The following is an 18090-nucleotide window of genomic DNA, read 5'->3' as shown; positions in this document are numbered from 1 at the left end:
CCCACCCTTAAAATATATAAACTGGCTGTGAGCAACTTCCTGAGCCCTGGTGAAATACGTGTAGAAGCAATGGGAGGTCAACCCGAGCAGCCTATTCAGAGTTTGCAGCGTCCTCTTTGGAATGTCTCTCTTTTTAAATTTAAAAATAATAATAATAATAAAAAACCCAAAGATGAATGACAGGGCCACCAGATCCCAGGGCGAGCTCTGTAATTTCCCGCTTCCAACTCGAAGGCTGCCAAAAGGAAGAGCCTCCTTCAAAACACAAGTGTGTGAATTGTGCGTGTCAAGGGTTAGAAGCTCCGGCTCAGAGCCTCCCGAGAGCCCCGTCCCAAATGGACCACATCCCCATTGTGAACGGATGCAGGGATGCTCGTGGCCATCCCCACGCCCAAAAACCTGCTGTTTGCCCCCATCCAGCCTCGCTGCCTTTGCTCACGCGTGCAGCAGCGTTTATTCCACTCCAACGAGATTCGCTTTCGTCCCTTTTTGCATCATGGCATTAAATTTTGTCCCGATTTGGCCTTTAAAAGTAGCGGCACGCACGGGCAGCTGGCGCGGCGAGGAGAGGCAAGCGGTGTCCCTGCTTCGCTTCAGCCCAAACCAAGACCCTTTTTTAAGTATCACACCAATTTTATTAAGAGAAAAGAGGGATTTACATGGTACCCACTCCCCTTTGGGTCCAGATGTGTTTCGGATGAGCCTGCCCTGCGTGTTGGAGGGGTTTATTTTCAAGCCACAATGGAGTTTTCTCTCCTTCATTCAGTCGATGGGTTGCGGAGCGATGCTGCGGGACCACGTGGATCCTGCATCCTGCCCCTGCAAAGGGGGCTCCCAGATGTGCCCATCGGCAGCTGCAGCTGCTTTCTAACATTTTCACCGTCTATTTTAAGCGTTTTCGCGATATTTAGTTTTGCCTTTCGTGGTTTTCATGGGCTGTCCTTGCGCTCCGGAGCTGTTGAGTTTGGCTTAAACGCGGCCTGGAAACCAGTGCTGGTGGGAGGGAAGATCCAGATGTTGTGTTGTTTTGGAGGAAAGGCCCAGATCTTGCCCTATTTTGGAGGAAAGACCCAGATCTTGTGTTGTTTTGGAGAAAAGACCCAGATCTTCTGTTGTTTTGGAGGAAAGGCCCAGATCTTGCATAGTTTTGGAGGAAAGACCCAGATCTTGCCCTGTTTTGGAGGAAAGGCCCAGATCTTGCCCTGTTTTGGAGGAAAGACCCAGATATTGTGTTGTTTTGGAGAAAAGACCCAGATCTTCTGTTGTTTTGGAGGAAAGGCCCAGATCTTGCATAGTTTTTGGGGAAAGACCCAGATCTTGCATTGTTTTGGAGGAAAGACCCAGATCTTGCGTTGTTTTGGAGGAAAGACCCAGATCTTGCACAGCTTTGGAGGAAAGGCCCAGATCTTGTATAGTTTTGGAGGAAAGACCCAGATCTTGCCCTGTTTTGGAGAAAAGGCCCAGATCTTGCCGTGTTTTGGGGGAAAGACCCAGATCTTGTCCTGTTTTGGAGGAAAGACCCAGATCTTGCCCTGTTTTGGAGAAAAGACCCAGATCTTGCCCTGTTTTGGAGAAAAGACCCAGATCTTGCCCTGTTTTGGAGGAAAGGCCCAGATCTTGCGTCGTTTTGGAGGAAAGGTCCAGATCTTGCATTGTTTTGGGGGAAAGACCCAGATCTTGTGTCATTTTGGAGGAAAGACCCAGATCTTGCATAACTTTGGAGGAAAGACCCAGATCTTGTGTTGTTTTGGAGGAAAGACCCAGATCTTGTGTCGTTTTGGAGAAAAGACCCAGATCTTCTCTTGTTTTGGAGGAAAGGCCCAGATCTTGCATAACTTTGGAGGAAAGACCCAGATCTTGCGTCGTTTTGGAGGAAAGGCCCAGATCTTGCATTGTTTTGGAGGAAAGACCCAAATCTTCTGTTGTTTTGGAGGAAAGACCCAAATCTTCTGTTGTTTTGGAGGAAAGACCCAGATCCTGCATAGTTTTGGAGGAAAGACCCAGATCTTGCACAGCTTTGGAGGAAAGGCCCAGATCTTGTATAGTTTTGGAGGAAAGACCCAGATCTTGCCCTGTTTTGGAGAAAAGGCCCAGATCTTGCCGTGTTTTGGGGGAAAGACCCAGATCTTGTCCTGTTTTGGAGGAAAGACCCAGATCTTGCCCTGTTTTGGAGAAAAGACCCAGATCTTGTGTCGTTTTGGAGGAAAGACCCAGATCTTGCCCTGTTTTGGAGGAAAGGCCCAGATCTTGCGTCGTTTTGGAGGAAAGGTCCAGATCTTGCATTGTTTTGGGGGAAAGACCCAGATCTTGTGTCATTTTGGAGGAAAGACCCAGATCTTGCATAACTTTGGAGGAAAGACCCAGATCTTGTGTTGTTTTGGGGGAAAGACCCAGATCTTGTGTCGTTTTGGAGAAAAGACCCAGATCTTCTCTTGTTTTGGAGGAAAGGCCCAGATCTTGCATAACTTTGGAGGAAAGACCCAGATCTTGTGTCGTTTTGGAGGAAAGGCCCAGATCTTGCATTGTTTTGGAGGAAAGACCCAAATCTTCTGTTGTTTTGGAGGAAAGACCCAAATCTTCTGTTGTTTTGGAGGAAAGACCCAGATCTTCTGTTGTTTTGGAGGAAAGGCCCAGAACTTGCATAACTTTGGAGGAAAGACCCAGATCCTGCATAGTTTTGGAGGAAAGACCCAGATCTTGTATAGTTTTGGAGGAAAGACCCAGATCTTGCCCTGTTTTGGAGAAAAGGCCCAGATCTTGCCCTGTTTTGGGGGAAAGACCCAGATCTTGTCCTGTTTTGGAGGAAAGACCCAGATCTTGCCCTGTTTTGGAGAAAAGACCCAGATCTTGTGTCGTTTTGGAGGAAAGACCCAGATCTTGCCCTGTTTTGGAGAAAAGACCCAGATGTTGCGTTGTTTTGGAGGAAAGGCCCAGATCTTGCGTCGTTTTGGAGGAAAGACCCAGATCTTGTGTCGTTTTGGAGGAAAGGTCCAGATCTTGCATTGTTTTGGGGGAAAGACCCAGATCTTGTGTCATTTTGGAGGAAAGACCCAGATCTTGCATAACTTTGGAGGAAAGACCCAGATCTTGTGTTGTTTTGGAGGAAAGACCCAGATCTTGTGTCGTTTTGGAGAAAAGACCCAGATCTTCTCTTGTTTTGGAGGAAAGGCCCAGATCTTGCATAACTTTGGAGGAAAGACCCAGATCTTGCATCATTTTGGAGGAAAGGCCCAGATCTTGCCCTGTTTTGGAGAAAAGGCCCAGATCTTGCATAGTTTTGGGGGAAAGACCCAGATCTTGCCCTGTTTTGGAGGAAAGGCCCAGATCTTGCCCTGTTTTGGAGGAAAGGCCCAGATCTTGCATAGTTTTGGAGGAACGGCCCAGATCTTGCGTCATCTCCCCTCGTGCCATTAAAATGGCCAGCAGACAGGGCACTGGGACATTGTCCCGTCTCAGGATTCCGTCCCAAGGCAAGAGGAGCGGAGGGGCAGCTCGGTTCACTTAAAAGGCTTTCAAAAATGCGCCGAAGTCTCTTTACATTATTTAAAAGCCTCTTTAAAGAGCAGCTGCCTCCTATTAATACCGCTCGGGCCGATAATCTCTGCCGGGATCTATCTTTAGAGCGTTGCCAGCAAAAATGGGAGCTGGAGGTGCAGCGGGGGGTGACGTCAGGCTGGGGACCAGCTGAAAACACATCGGAGCCTCCCGGGGGGAGGAAAGCAAATAATCCCCCCGGCTTTTTGGGTGGGTTTGGAGAAAACAACCTTTGGGTCGCCTGCGTGCTCCGAAACGCGTCTTTTTGTGTCACTCAAGAGGAGTTTTGCGCTTTGCCGGCTCAGCTGTGAAGTAGTTTAAGCCCAGCTTGGGGAGAAGGGCACAAATAAGCTTTGGTTTTCTCGCTGCGTGGTGCAGTCCCCATATGGTGCTGGGCAATGTGCTGGGTGCCCGCGACCGAAAAAACCCCACGGGGGTTTGCAGAGATGAGGTTGTGCCCCAAATTGGCCCCCGCGCTTCTCTGCCTCAAATCCGGGCTGGAATGGAGACGATTCCCCGTTTTCAGGTGTCATCCTTTGACGCAAACGCGGCTTCAAAGGGGACCCTGACTAATCCTGCTCCGCGGCGTCAGCGCCGTGGGGGGAAGAGGGTGAGCGGGATCAAAACTCTTGGACTTGCTTTTATTTCCTTTGCTTTCTTAATGGTTTCCTGGCAGCCCCGGAGCTCCATGAGAAATCCCGCGGAGCGATGCCTGACGCAGCTCTCACCCCGTTCCCAGCAGGATGGGCTTTGCTTGGGATCAACACTGAGCTTCAGCTTTGCCCTTCGCCATGGCGACCAAATCCCAAACTTGTCAGGATTTCGCCCGTAATTGTCTTAAAATTAAACTGCAGCTGAGCTCTGGGAGCCTGAAACGCGGGAGAGCATCCCTGTGTTTTCTTTCCTGTCAGTGCTTAAACCAAATCCATCCTCAGTTTGGCTTAGTTAGACTCATCCTAAGGCAAACGGGACTATTTGGGAGCTCAAATCTCAGCCACGCAGTTAAAGGTGGCAGTAAGATGGGAGGCTCGACTCGCTGCTTTTAAGGCATTAGGGGGTGATGAACGTGGCTAATTGCGTGAGAAACTTATTAATATATATAATATATATTAATATTAATATATTAATATATTAAAACAACATTTACAACCTCGGTAAGAAAGTGCTGCCTGCATGACAAGCAGCCAGGACACATCAGGTCTTTCTGAGCATACATGTAATGAAAAAACCCCATAAATGTAATTTAAACCCCAAAACACTGTATTATTCATTCGGTCCTATCGTGCCCATCAGCTGAGTATCAGGGGATGCTGAAGAAACCAATGCACGCCTTGCCAGAGCCCGACCACACAGCGGGATCTGTGCTGCTCCCGCTGCCTTTTGGGTGTCTTCTTTCAGCAAATTGCTGGAAATTCAGGTTATAGGGAAGATTTTCCTCTCTGTGTGGCAAATGAAGAGCTTTTCTGGCAGTTTGAATATGAGAGCGGAGGGTTATTTGCTGTTCTGATGGCAGAGGGAACCCTCAGCTGCTGCAAAATTGATTAGGAGATTGTAAAGCTGAGCCGGGTACCCATGCGTGCGGGATTTCTATGGCAATAACGTGGCCTTTTTGAGCTCGGATGGGAAATTCGGGAGGTGTCGCAGGCAGACGCTCCGGGAACGCGGATGCACGTGAAGGGGATGTGGATGTGCTGGTGTTCAGGTTGGGATTGTTCCGGTTGCTTTGTCCAAGTGGCCCGAACAGCCCCAAAATGGGATACGGGGAAAATCCCGGGGATTTGTGGAAAACTCCTCTGGGTGCCGATCTTCCCCAGAACCCCCCACTCTGAGGCTTCCAAAAAGGTCCCTTGGACTTGATTAGTGAGTAATGATGGGGCTCGGTGAACTCCAAACCCACCCCTTGGCAGAATAAAGCCGCACAATGGTGGGAACCGAGCAGAACGGCTTCCCACCCCAGCAAAATCCAGCACTGGCCTTTTGGTAATCTCGTTTTTCGGCCAGAACCTACCACTCCCCATCCTTAAGGGAAGTTTGCTCCCTGACCTGGGGCTGCTGCGTCTCCCTGGGTGGATCTGCCCGGAGCCCTTTTCCTCTGATAAAACATCTGCCCCGTCGCGGCGCCGTCAATCAGAGCGTTAATTGTGGCACCGGGGTGACGAGGGACAAAACGCTCGTGCGTGGTTGGGATGCTCCGGGCTCGCCCGCCAGCCGCCTCCTTCCTGAGGACAACGTCCCGGCCCAAAGGAAGGAAAGATTTCCATGGGCAGGAAAGATTTCCACGGGCAGGAAAGATTCGCGGTGCTTTTTGGCAGGGGGTTGAAGGATGCTCCTGTTAGCTTGAGCACTGGAGTGAATAGATGTGATGGAGGAGAGATGAACCCCCAAAAAGGAGCCGTATTCTTATTGCTCACGGCTTCTCTAAAGTCAACCCCGTGCTCCTCAGCAGGGCTGGAGGAATAAAAGCACATTTAGGAAAAGATCAAAAAGACCTTATATTCAGATAATTAGCCACGAATGTGGACAGGAATCCCACAGGCAGACACCTCATTCCCATGAAAATCACGGCCAGCGAATAAAAGCGATTCTAAGAAACACGTGTGAAACAGTTCAGGCTCGGAAAAAGTTAAGTCCTGAATAAACGTTGAGGATTAATTATCAGCACAGTAATAAAAGAGCTGGTCCGGACCGTTTGAACTCTCAAATGGTACTGAGGTTTGGGTCCGACTGCTGATGATTTTATGGAGCCCGGTTGGTTACTCCAACCCAAACAGCACACGGAGTGGGGAGCAGGGATTTGTTTTCGCAGCACAAAACGCTCCGAGCCTGCAGATGAAAAATGACCCGAAGGAAATCCAGAGGAACCAAGTGGGATTTTTCTCCCGGCTTGCGAATACAGAGGACGTAGTTTCCACCGAGTTATTTTTCTCTTTAAATAACCATTGCGAGCGGCTGGGATTTGTGCGCCCGAACCCGCAGCATCCGTCCCAGGATGCAGGTAATGGGGATAAATCCGCCTTGTAGCCGCCATCTGGGTTATCCTGGCGTTTCAATCTGCTTAAAAATAAACCCCAAAATAATGCCATCTCCCCCCCATGAGCTCGTACAGGTTTTACTGGTTTTTCCAGCTGTTGGCTGGGATAAAATTCCTGTTTTTCAGGGTATTTTGTGCCTACGGGTGTCCAACGTGGATCCCTCTCTATCGCGCAGATAAGGGGATTTACAGCTAGAATGAGCTGATATTACCACTGATAATACCTTGGACAATAGAGGTTTGGGTCCTGACCCAGGTGAGGGGGAGTTGGCTCCTTGGAAAAATGCTCATTTATTGAAGGAAAAGAATTTTTGCGAGTGTTTTTTGCTGTTGGACAATATCGCCCGTAGGTTTCCATATGTTCTGCGCACCCCACACACCCATCAGGCCTCACAAAGCGCGATTTCGGGCACCCTAGCGCCCGCAAAATCCATCAGCACATTGGAATAGATGGGAAAGAATCGCTGTGATTTATTCAGGTTACCTACCAATAGTACGTCATATCAACAGTAATTATTTTATAGGGGTTATTAATTACAAACCAGCTGTGAAAGGCAACTTTTGCACCGTTTCCAAGGGGAAATGGTCTTTTAGAATTAACCGGCCCCTCTTTGTCTGATGAGCATTAAACTTCATTGATCTTCCACTGGAAATCAGTGTAAATGCCCATTTCCATCTGCACCAAAGCCAAAATCAAGGTCTCTTCTCTTTCCTGCAATGCTGTTATGGATGTATTCATTGGAAATGAAAGAGCCAGACACTAAAACCCCTTAAATTTGACATTTTATTTCATTGTGGAAGAAAAATCCAACATAGGCCTCATTACGTTATGCATCTTTAATTATAAAAATAAGCAAAGAAAATAACTTGCATCTTTCTCATTACTATGATATGTTTCAAATAACCTTTATATGAACACACTGAGCTTTAAAAATGTAATTTAAACAATAAATAATGACATATACCAGATATGCTCACTGTTTATTCCAGTACTCAGCAAAAAAAAAACCAACCCCAAACTCTCCCCCTTCTAAGTATCTTTAAATTATAAATACATAATGCAAATTTATAATGGCACAAAACATCTAAAGTGCAAACAAATCACAAGGAGAATCATGCAAACGGTTCTAGAGAAGCCCCCTCCCCGCCCCCAAGAGAAAATCAGTTTTGCAATGAACGCAAGATTAAAAAAATAAAGCCTTAGAGATTAAATAAATGGTGAAATAGCTGGACTTGGTACTGAGACTCATCCCCCAGCCCAAGGGGATGTTTCTCACCTATAATCAGGATTTTCCCAGTGGACGGGAAGCGTCTCCCCCCTCCTTGGTGAGGAGGAGTTTTAAGCGACCAGCTTGGGTTGAATGGCCAAAGTCAGGCAAGGTGAACCCCGGGTTCCATGGATTTGCGCTTGTGGCTTCAGCGTAAGGGGAAAAAGGGCAGATGGAAGCAGCTGAGGATGCGGGGCAGAGCTTTGGTTTGCACGGGGCCGCTCGCCCGCGATACCGGAGCAAACCGAAAATCCAATTGGGAATGGTTTTATTTCCCCATCGCCTTCCCGCCCGCATTACGGGGACGAGAAGCTGGAGAAACCAAGTTAATTCTGCCGACCCAAAGGTTTGGTGGAACCCTCTTCCCCAGCAGCACCCCAGCCAGGTAAAGACCCTGGATAACGGCAACAAAGCCCAGCTTTCCCTGTTTAACCGCCCCGTGGGTTCCTGAGCACAAATCCAACCGGCAGGGTGACGCGGTTTGGTTTTCACCTTGCACAGCGTCTTGGTGTTGGGCTCTACCTACCCGACCGAGCGAAGCACGAGCACTAGCGCATCTCGCTTGGCCCGGATGGCGCGATGCAGAGCATTACAAAAGAAAACCAAAATCAAATAACCCTCTACCGTCAGCAACGTGGTGGGGTATTTTTTTTTTGCCGCTTGCAATTTTCTGACAGCACTTTTGGGCTACGTTTAATGAAGACAGCAATATTAGAACTGCTGCCACTGCATCTGGTTTCAATATATTAGCAGCAAGTTATTGTTTAAAGGCTTTGTGGTTTAAAAAAAAAGAAAGGAAAGAAAAGAAGTTATATTGCTTTAGGTTTTGAAAAGAAAAAATAGATCCCTCCTTTATGAGCTCTCCAGCAGCACTCAAGGCTGGGTCTAAGCACGGCTCATGGAGATAGGACTGGCCAGGCTCGGCTCTATTTGCATTATTTACCATCCATTTTAAGCATGGGAGAACAGGCTTGCTCCCGGGCCCGGCCTTTCTGTCTTCAACATGTTCTCTCTTCCACTATAAAAAGGCCACAGAGTAGAATGTGAACTCTTGAGTATGACAGAGATACTGTTTGTTTCCAGGAAAAAAAGAATTGAAAATAAAAAGAAATAGCTAACTTACAAAACTAAGTTTATGCAATAGTTATTATATTCTGCTCCTTTCAAGCAGACTCTCGTGGAATTTATGTACAGTACATGACAGATTTTAAAACTATTTATACCACAGTTAGAGCAAGACCTTTAATACTCTAGTCTTAAGACAGGGTTTGTTTTATGTTAGATTTCTTTTAAAGCTTTAGACAGTTAAATACAGTACATAGATGTTAGCTTTTAAATACAATGCAGGGTGATGTAACCTTCTGATCACTTTAACCACAGACTGGCACCTCTTTTAACCATTTCTGCAGCACAAGATGTTCCTTTCCTGATTTGGTGTGTGTGCGGGGGGGTGAATTTAACTCACTTTGCACCGCGGTGCCAGGTCACGGTAACCAGACCATTCCACAGCACGCGAGCTGGGTACATCCAGGGGTTAGCGGAGCTGCGCTGGAAGGATTAGGACTGCAGGACGCTAAGAGACCAGGAATATGACATTCATATTTGTCCATGGCCAGCACAGATTCATAACGCGAATTCCATTGCCACCTTTGGGATGTGCAATAGTTATTAGTGCATCTATCGCCGCCCACCAGCTCACTACGGGAGAGAATCCGCCGCTCTCCTCGGCGCTAAATCTCTTGCATTAGCGCTACAGTACATTTTGGGTTTGGCGGCTCAAGGCCTGACTACTGTATGGTTCTAGTTAAGACTAAGATAATTCGGGGTATCTTTTTGTGGGGAAAGAAAAGAGATACGGAGACATTTTGACGGCGGGAAAGCTGAGACACTGAACACAGACCCATGCAAAAAGTTTTGTTCGCGAGGAATAGAAAATATTAATGACTAAACCTAAAACCAGTTCCTGGTTGTTATTAAAACTAGCTACAGTACAACTTGGGTTTGGGTGCATTACTCTTCTAGAAGAGAGCTTTGTTTTCAGCTTTGGTAGCGCTCAGCATCCCTCTCACACCCAGCGATGCTCCGGGCAGGAGTCAAGCGCTCTCGGCCGAGCTGCGCTTGGCGTGGGCCGGGACGGAGCCCTCACCTCGCAGGTTCCTGAAGTAGAGTTTTAGCTTCTGGGGCTCGCTGAGGCGCCTGCGGGCGAAGTCGGCGCGCGGGTGGCCCTGGGCGCAGTGGTCCGTCTGCAGCAGGTGGAACAGGCTCGCCATGTTGGGCCCGATCTTCTCCATCAAGCTGTCCTTGATGGCGCTCACAGTCTCTTCGTCGCACTCCAATAAGCTCCTCACCAGCTTGTTGTAATACCTGCGCGAGAGTTGTCACCGTTATTCCAAGGCGTCCCCCCCATAAAACAAGGTGAGAGTTGATCTCAAGTCATGAGACCAGTCTAAGCGATAAAACATCTGATTCTCATTGTTTTAAGTCGTCCAGGGTGTGTCTGAAATGGATTTTTTGACAGTGTACAATTCTCAGCTCATCTAACAAATCCATGCCCGTGATGTATGGAACTAAGACAACGTGTCAAACTTACATCATAATAAGTCAGCTGTCCCAACTGCTCCAGCTCTGCACGGGAAGGTTGTGAGCAGAGCGAGCTGGGTGTGCAGGGTGGTGCCATTTTCACCTCCAGCACACGCTCCTTGCTCCAGGAAATCGTGCTGATGCGTTTCCCCGGCGCTGCTTGAGCCGAGCACAGAACAGAGCTCAGAGGAACGACCCTGAGCAGAATCGGCACAAAGCTGGCCAGGGGGACCGCGCTGCACATGGGAGCGTCTTCCTAAGGAGAGGACATTGGAAAAGAGGAGCAGCCCCTTATTTGCTGGGCTCCTTCTGCCTGAAAGGGCGTCGGGGAACTTATTTTAAGCCTTTAAGGTCACCGTGACATTTTTCCACGGGAGCAGAGAAGCGAATAACCTGCAGGTGGAGGAGGGGAAGGAAGAGGGAAATGAGAATTCGCATTCAAGCTCCTTTCCTCGCTCTCAGCCCCGGCCCCTGGAGCAGCCGGGGGAGGTCAGGTGAGGTCAACGTCTCTGCTGCGCTTCACGTGCGAGGGGAGCAGGCTCTGGCACGCTGCAGCACGCCGCCCGCACCGCGGCTCCGCGCCGCTAACGCTCAGGTGTGAAGCGTGCACAGGGGTTGATGACGAATAAATACATCTGTGAGAGCCGCGCGTCCAGCTCAGATCGGCGCCGGCCTAAGAGGACAGCAGAACGGATCCCACCGGCCTAAGAGGAGAGCAGAACGGATCCCACCAGTCTAAGAGGAGAGCAGGAACAGATCCCACTGGTCTAGGAGGAGAGAACAGATCCCACCGGCCTAAGAGGAGAGCAGAACAGATCCCACCGGTCTAAGAGGACAAGAAGAATAGATCCCCCCGGCCTAAGAGGAGAGCAGGAACAGATCCCATGGGTCTAAGAGGAGAGTAGGAACAGATCCCACCAGCCTAAGAGGAGAGCAGGAACAGATCCCACCGGTCTAAGAGGACAGCAGAACGGATCCCACCGGTCTAAGAGGACAGCAGGAACAGATCCCACTGGTCTAAGAGCAGAGCAGGAACAGATCCCCCTGGCCTAAGAGGAGAGAACAGATCCCACCGGCCTAAGAGGACAAGAGGAATAGATCCCACCGGTCTAAGAGGACAAGAGGAATAGATCCCACCGGCCTAAGAGGAGAGCAGGAACAGATCCCACTGCTCTAAGAGGAGAGCAGAACAGATCCCACCGGCCTAAGAGGACAAGAGGAATAGATCCCACTGCTCTAAGAGGAGAGCAGAACAGATCCCACCGGCCTAAGAGCAGAGCAGGAACAGTTTCCCCCGGCCTAAGAGGAGAGCAGAACAGATCCCCCCGGCCTAAGAGGAGAGCAGGAATAGATCCCACCAGCCTAAGAGGAGAGCAGGAACGGATCCCACTGCTCTAAGAGGACAAGAGGAATAGATCCCACCAGTCTAAGAGGAGAGCAGGAACAGATCCCACCTCCCTCCCTGGGCTGGGCTCCCACACCTCTCCGCCACAAACACAGCTCGGTGCTTTCCACACCGGAGCTGCAATCAAACTGCTCGCTGGCTCTTTTCGGTAGCTTGGCTGCGAGCAAAAGCAACAAGGCTTTCCTCTCCTCCTGCTCCTGCCACCAGATTAAATCGCAGGAAGATGCTATGACCTTTAACTACTTCCCCTCAGTGTCCCAGGCCAAGTGGCACATTCTTATTCTGTGGCTATGTTGGGACAGGGGCTGGGAAAGCAGGATGCTTTAGGAGACCTCAATGTAAACTATTAGCTGGGAAATCCTGCTGCTTTTGTTACTCAACATGTCATAATATCCTTTGGCTTGGACAAGGGTTGGCGGCTGGGGGGGAGGAGTTCCCTCCGCCGCCGGAGACAGCGGCTCCGGTTCAGGCTCAGCCCTGCGGAGAGGAACATCCCCAACACGTAGGACATCGCTGCTGCTATTGCTGCCTCCCTCCCCACGTCCTCCCTTCACCCCCACATCCCCACAGCCCCCACAAGGGCTGCTGAACCCCACAACTCATCATATGAACCCCAACTGCTCTCCCAGCCTGTAAAACACGGGTGCCGCGGTGCTGCCTGCTCCTCGCCCCAGCCCTCGGGGGAACGCTCAAGCAAACATCACCCAAACTGGCTTGGGGGAAGAGGAGAAAGACACACAAGTCTAATTCTAACCTTCCCACATGTACAATTTTCTGGATATAATATCTACAATAGAGTTTTCTATGCTATATTGATGCTGGTCGGAGGTGTAACGCCTATATATCACTTGCACAGCTGCCCTAGGATAGGTCTGGAGGTTTAAGATGCTTCTAGACCAAGTCCAACAGCCGCCCCAGCGGAGCCGTAGCGCTCGCCGCAGCCGCCCAACGTGTTAAACTGCAGCTTGCTCTGTTTGCACTCGAATCCTAGAGCGTATTTACTCAAACTGTTCAAAAAGATCCCTTTTATCCCAATCACAAGACTCAGCACTGATTGTTCCAGGGTTTAGAGGAAGAAATCCCTGTCCTTGCGGCGTGACTGCGCAGACTGCAGCATTTCCCTGAGGGCTCCCTGTGTCCCTTGTCCTTGGACGATGGGGACAGGGCAGCTCTGCGCTCAGCCCAAGGCTCCGAGCCCTGTAGGTGCCCGTTTCTGCAGGCAGCCTTTGCTATCAGGAAGGAACAGGGGTGAAGAGAGACCACTAAAAACATCAGACTGTCTCTAGAAATACCAGCTACTGGATCATGGCAAAATTAGGTTACAGACGAGCCTGTTTGCTGGTTCCCTTTAAGCTTTCCTAGTTCTTCACATTGCCACGGTTATGTCCTCATTTGCGAACTGCCATATAAACCCAAAAAAGGGGATGGCAACCATCTGAAGGATGAAGAGAAAATAGGTTGAGAAGCTCTCAGGTATACCAGAGATGCTTTATTAATCCGACTGGATTGGTATTTAAAAGCTCTGTTTACCATTAGGCTGCATTCAAACTGAAAGAACTAACACCGAAACAAACTCCAGGCTTTGAAGTAATATATGTCTACTTAATTTTACGATTCTCCCCCGGAGATGTTTATAAGTGTATTTACCAAAAAGAGAATCAGAAGAATGCTAGGAAAACTTAACAAGGATTCAAACAGGCGGAGAACGTTTCTTAGGCCAAGTTACATCGGGACTCGTAAGATGTTAAGCAACTGGGTTCCCCTCATTTCTTTCTCTGTGCTTCACGTTTTTGGATCTGAAGCATTTCAGCTGAGGAAAGCCCCACGCACCTGTTGGAGAACTGATTCGGAAGCTGGACGACCTCGGTGATGGCCTCAGGGTTCCGTTTCGCGATGCCGCACATGTCCAGCTTGCTGTAGCACTCCTCCTGCACCTCGGAGATCATCCTTTGGAACGTGGAGCACCTCCGGATGGCCAGGAACACCTTGGACGTGACCCCGTTCGCAATGCATTTCAAGCTTTCTTTCACAAAAGCTTTTCCCTGGAAAGAGAAGAAAAACCTTCAACTGCAACAGATTTCATCGGAAGGGATGTATTAACAGACACTCCGCTGTGGCTGGCTGCTATTAATTAGCCTTGCTGCAATTACTGACCTGCTGGAGGTTCCTTACCAAGCACGGCTGGGAATCGCAGCTTAAATTTGAGCTGGGATGCGCACAGCCCGCAGCAAACAGGGAACTCCCGTCCCCGAAAGATTCAGGATATAGAATTCATTGCATGAACGGATTTAGAAGAGCCAGCACCAGCGCTGGGCCAATTCTGCCCTGCAGGAGGGGGCTGGACCGCTCCCCGCACACCAGCGACTCAACACATCTGCTTCACCAGACCTCGAGATGCTTGAAGAGCTTTTAAGTCCGTCCTTGGGAGCCAGAGCGCGCAGGGAATGAGGGGGTGTGCACGTTTGGGGAAGAACGAATGAAGGAAAAGCGCCCTTGGCAGAGCCACAGCCCTCTGATATTATCCTATTTATTTGGCTGCGGGTCCGGAGCGGCTGATCTGGCCACGGATTCCCAGGGCCAAAGGCTCCCAATTGAAACCCCAACCCTGTGCCAGGTCACACAGTCAGAGCACCGACTTTGTTAGAAGAACGTTTATATTTCCTCCTGAAGAGGAAACTTCGCTCTCCGCCCCACAAACCGCTCCTTGCCAAGTCCTCACACACAGCGTACACTATGTGGAAAATGTACGGTAGAAAATAGCCCCGGAGGATGCATTTGTGGCCAAAAACCAGAATAACGGGTCAGAGGAGCAGCTCGGCAGCAGGAAGGGCTGCGAGGCGGGAAGGGTTAAACCTACACAGACCCCGTATCTCCATGAGGACAGAGAAATCAAGGCGTCCACTCAGCAAAGCATTTAAGCACGTGCTTTAGTGTCGCAGGGCTTGTAACTCTACTGAATGGGGGCATGAAAAGGGAGCTCTAGCGGTGAGCTATTATCCCCATCCCCTTTCTTCCGGCGCTTGTACCTGAGTGTCGAATTTAGCAGCGCTGTAGAGGAAGGACTTGCAGATGTCGTACATGCCGTCCGTGTCGCACGTGGAGTTCTCCAGGCAGGCGAAGGCCCCGCAGCCCACCTGGAGGGCACTGTTCAGGCAGCGAACCACCTCGGCTGCAAAAACAGGCACAGCGTTAGGAACCATTGCTCCCAAAGCCCTTCGCCGCGCTCAACCGCGGTCCAGCGGCATCATTGCTTTTTGGGACCGGAGGGAGAGGTAACGGAGAGGAGCCAAAGGGAATTTGGGTTTGCCCAGAGAGATGCCCCATCATACCCCAGGCCAGGCTGATGGGGCTCTGAGCGACCTGAGCTGGGTCAAAATGTCCATGCTCATGGCAGGGGTGGCACTAAATGACCTAAAAAGCTCCATTCCAACCCAAACTATTCTCTTATTCTATGTCTGGCTGAAGTCATGCAACAGATCAGCAGCAAATCAAGCAACAGAAACCGCAACTACCGAAACCTTTGATCGGTCACATATGGATTAAAAGATGGGCAACATCTGCTAGTCTTTGGCTAGATGGAGACTTAGAGGTCCAGCCCAACCTAATCCTGGTTTACAGCTTCACTCAGAGCTCCTCCAAAGAGCCCAGACGTCACGGGGATGGCTCCATGAAGAGCATCGGGGTCTCCTTGCGCTCTCAGGCCGCAGGGAGGTCGGAGCAGCTCGGCAACATTTGGCTCACAAACCTCATCCGAATATGGGTGATCGCCAATAAACCGGCGTGAAATTTGCGCTTAGTGCGAGGAAGCGCTGGCTTTGCTAAAAAGTATCTGGAAATAAGGTTTTAGTTTTATGGGAACTGCAAAGGACTTGGTGCTAAACTGATCTGGTACCCAGCAGCACGTGAGCACAGCCAAGAAAGGTCATATTGCTGGAGATTGGCAAAGAGAAGGGGCATTTGGGCAGAAAAAGTTCAGGTAATGGAGCTGACCATGTATAATTAAAATCCTCGAGGCAGTAGTTAGTCTGAACAGGAGGGTATCCATGTCATCCCATCGTTCTGAGTGCAGATACTCTGCATTTTAACAATGAATCAGCAGTATTGCCACATGATTGCCCTGAAATTAGGAGGGATTAACCTTTTTTGGTAAGCTGAACATCTGTCCCCTTATGTGTCTGTGCAAGGCATATTCATTTCTTTCGCAGCTCATGTTACAAGACATTCTTTAGGAAGAAATGTAAACCCGGTGTCTCCCATCACGATCCGAGGTGTGGGAAAAGTGAGGGTTTGCATTTGCTGGAGGAGAACGTGCCTTATTAAGAGCTAAGTTGGAGCCTCAAGATTTATCTACATAATGAGGACCTTTGCAGAAAAGAAGAGGAGAAAAACGTACAAGAATCACCCAATTAACCCCTCCTCGTTCCCCGCTCTCGCTTACGTGCCTGAAGGGAGAAATATTTGGTAAGATCCTCCACTCCCCAGTTCATAACCTCCCCATGGCACAAGTCAGCCCCATAATTACGTTTCCACAGGTTCAAATTATAACTTTGCTTTCAGCAGACTTAGTATGCATTAAGCTTTTATTGTTTTAGGCACGGTGCAATAGTGAGCCCCTATGTTTCTATAGCAACCAAATACAAAAGGAAATTGAGCAAACACCCTCGTATAATGCTGCAGAGCCTTGCAGATCTAAAATAAGACATCTGTTAATGAGCTCCAAATTAGAGACCTAATATCTTTGTATACTAGAAGACAGATTTTTTAATTCCCATTGTTCAAGACAATGTGTCCAACTTATCCAAGCATCTATAGTGCACAAAGTGGGGACATCCAGAGCTCACTTGCCAGCAATTTTTTCTTATCCATTGTAACAGCAAGTTTGCTAAATGTCACAATCTTATTTTTATGGTACCATCTCACTGATAGCAATCAGTTTTTGAAAATAAATGCTAGCAGCGGACAGTTTCTAGGTTACTGCATTCTTCAAAGTCGCATATCTCTCTCCCCCTCTTTGAATAGACAGATGTTTGGCAGAACAATGGTTCAGTCCAATTTCCACTGATTTTATCAACTTCCTAAAAAGCAAGGAATTTAACACCGAAGTACGACTGCAATTGGAGAAGAGAGAAAGAAAGGTACATGCAAGCAGGGAAAGGGAAAAATAAAGTACATGTAACTCATTTAGTAGCTGGGGGAGGAGGAGAGAGAATGGATCGCATCCTGCAAGCAGATCACACAGCGGTTCCCTGACCCAGCTCCTCAGAGACCATTTCTTCTCCAGCCATGCACCAACATCCTCCTGAATCAGCCCCTCACATTACCATTTGCTCCTACCAGGCGTTAAGTTCCTAAGGACAAAATGAAACAGGAAAATAAAAAGGACAAACCAGCAGCAGAGATGTGACACAGTTCAAGGCATCGGGGCTCAGGCTCGAGCCCCCTGCGCTGGCTGTTACCTGAGTTCTGGGCTGCGACCCTGGGTTTCCTGGGGCTCACAGAGTCATTCTGTTCAGCTTCGTAGGATGCAGACGCACTGATCACCAGCAGCAGGAGAAAACCAGACTTTAGGAGCATTCTCTGACAAGTTTCCGCTAAGTGTGGGGTTTTTTGGGTGGCTTTTTTTTTTTTTGGTGTATGTATGTGTGTGTCTCTCTCTCTCCCTCCTCTTCCACTCCGGCTTGAGCAAAGACGTGGAGCTGGATATGCCGGGGAGGGAGAAAGAAAGGAGGCTGGCGATGCTCGGGGAGGTGCCGCAGCCCTGGTCCCTCTGGCTCCTGCTCGCTGGGGGACCAGGAGCCGCTCACGGGGCTTTTATAGCCGCCCTTATCGGTCCCCCCGCCGGCTGCCGAGCCAATCCGGAGGCGCTGGGCAGAGCCAAAGGCAGACCGGACTCATTCAAGCCTCCAGAAAAAAAAAGAAACCTGCAACTTCACAGGAAGAATATTTTCCAGCCAATTAAAAGTACCTGCCAAACAACAATAAGCAAAGAAAAAAAAAAGACAAGAAGTTAATCTTCGGCGAGGCGGTGGGAAAGGGAGGAGGGGGGAACGGCTTCCTACGGATAATCGAGCTCGAGGAAATGACAGCGCAGCCCTCAATCTTCCCCCCCCCCCAAAATCACCTGCCCTTTAAGAGAATAGATGATTTTTCCCACCCGTTCAGCAGTTATCCCAGGGTTACACCAAATAAGGGGGGTTTTGTCCAGCATGTAGAATGGGGGTGGCACCAAGCGCCCCCCCCCGCCTCCCCAGCCCCCCGAAACAATAAAAAGG

At 49.4% G+C, this 18090-nt stretch overlaps 1 protein-coding gene across 1 annotated transcript; it reads right to left on the bottom strand.

Moving 5' to 3' along the window:
* Positions 1-7335: 7335 nt before the first annotated feature.
* On the bottom strand, positions 7336-17609 carry STC1 (stanniocalcin 1). Its single transcript, XM_065856541.2, has 4 exons — positions 17275-17609; positions 14845-14987; positions 13649-13860; positions 7336-10197 (listed from the first exon to the last, which is right to left on the bottom strand). The coding sequence occupies exons 1-4, from the start codon at positions 17390-17392 to the stop codon at positions 9927-9929; spliced, it is 744 nt and encodes a 247-aa protein (XP_065712613.1). The 5' UTR covers positions 17393-17609; the 3' UTR covers positions 7336-9926.
* Positions 17610-18090: the final 481 nt, after the last annotated feature.

Source organism: Patagioenas fasciata, chromosome 26, assembly GCF_037038585.1.
Source record: "Patagioenas fasciata isolate bPatFas1 chromosome 26, bPatFas1.hap1, whole genome shotgun sequence".
NCBI classification, from domain to species: Eukaryota; Metazoa; Chordata; class Aves; order Columbiformes; family Columbidae; genus Patagioenas; species Patagioenas fasciata.
Note: the sequence above shows the minus strand (reverse complement) of the source record. Positions and strands in the feature narration are given on the sequence as shown.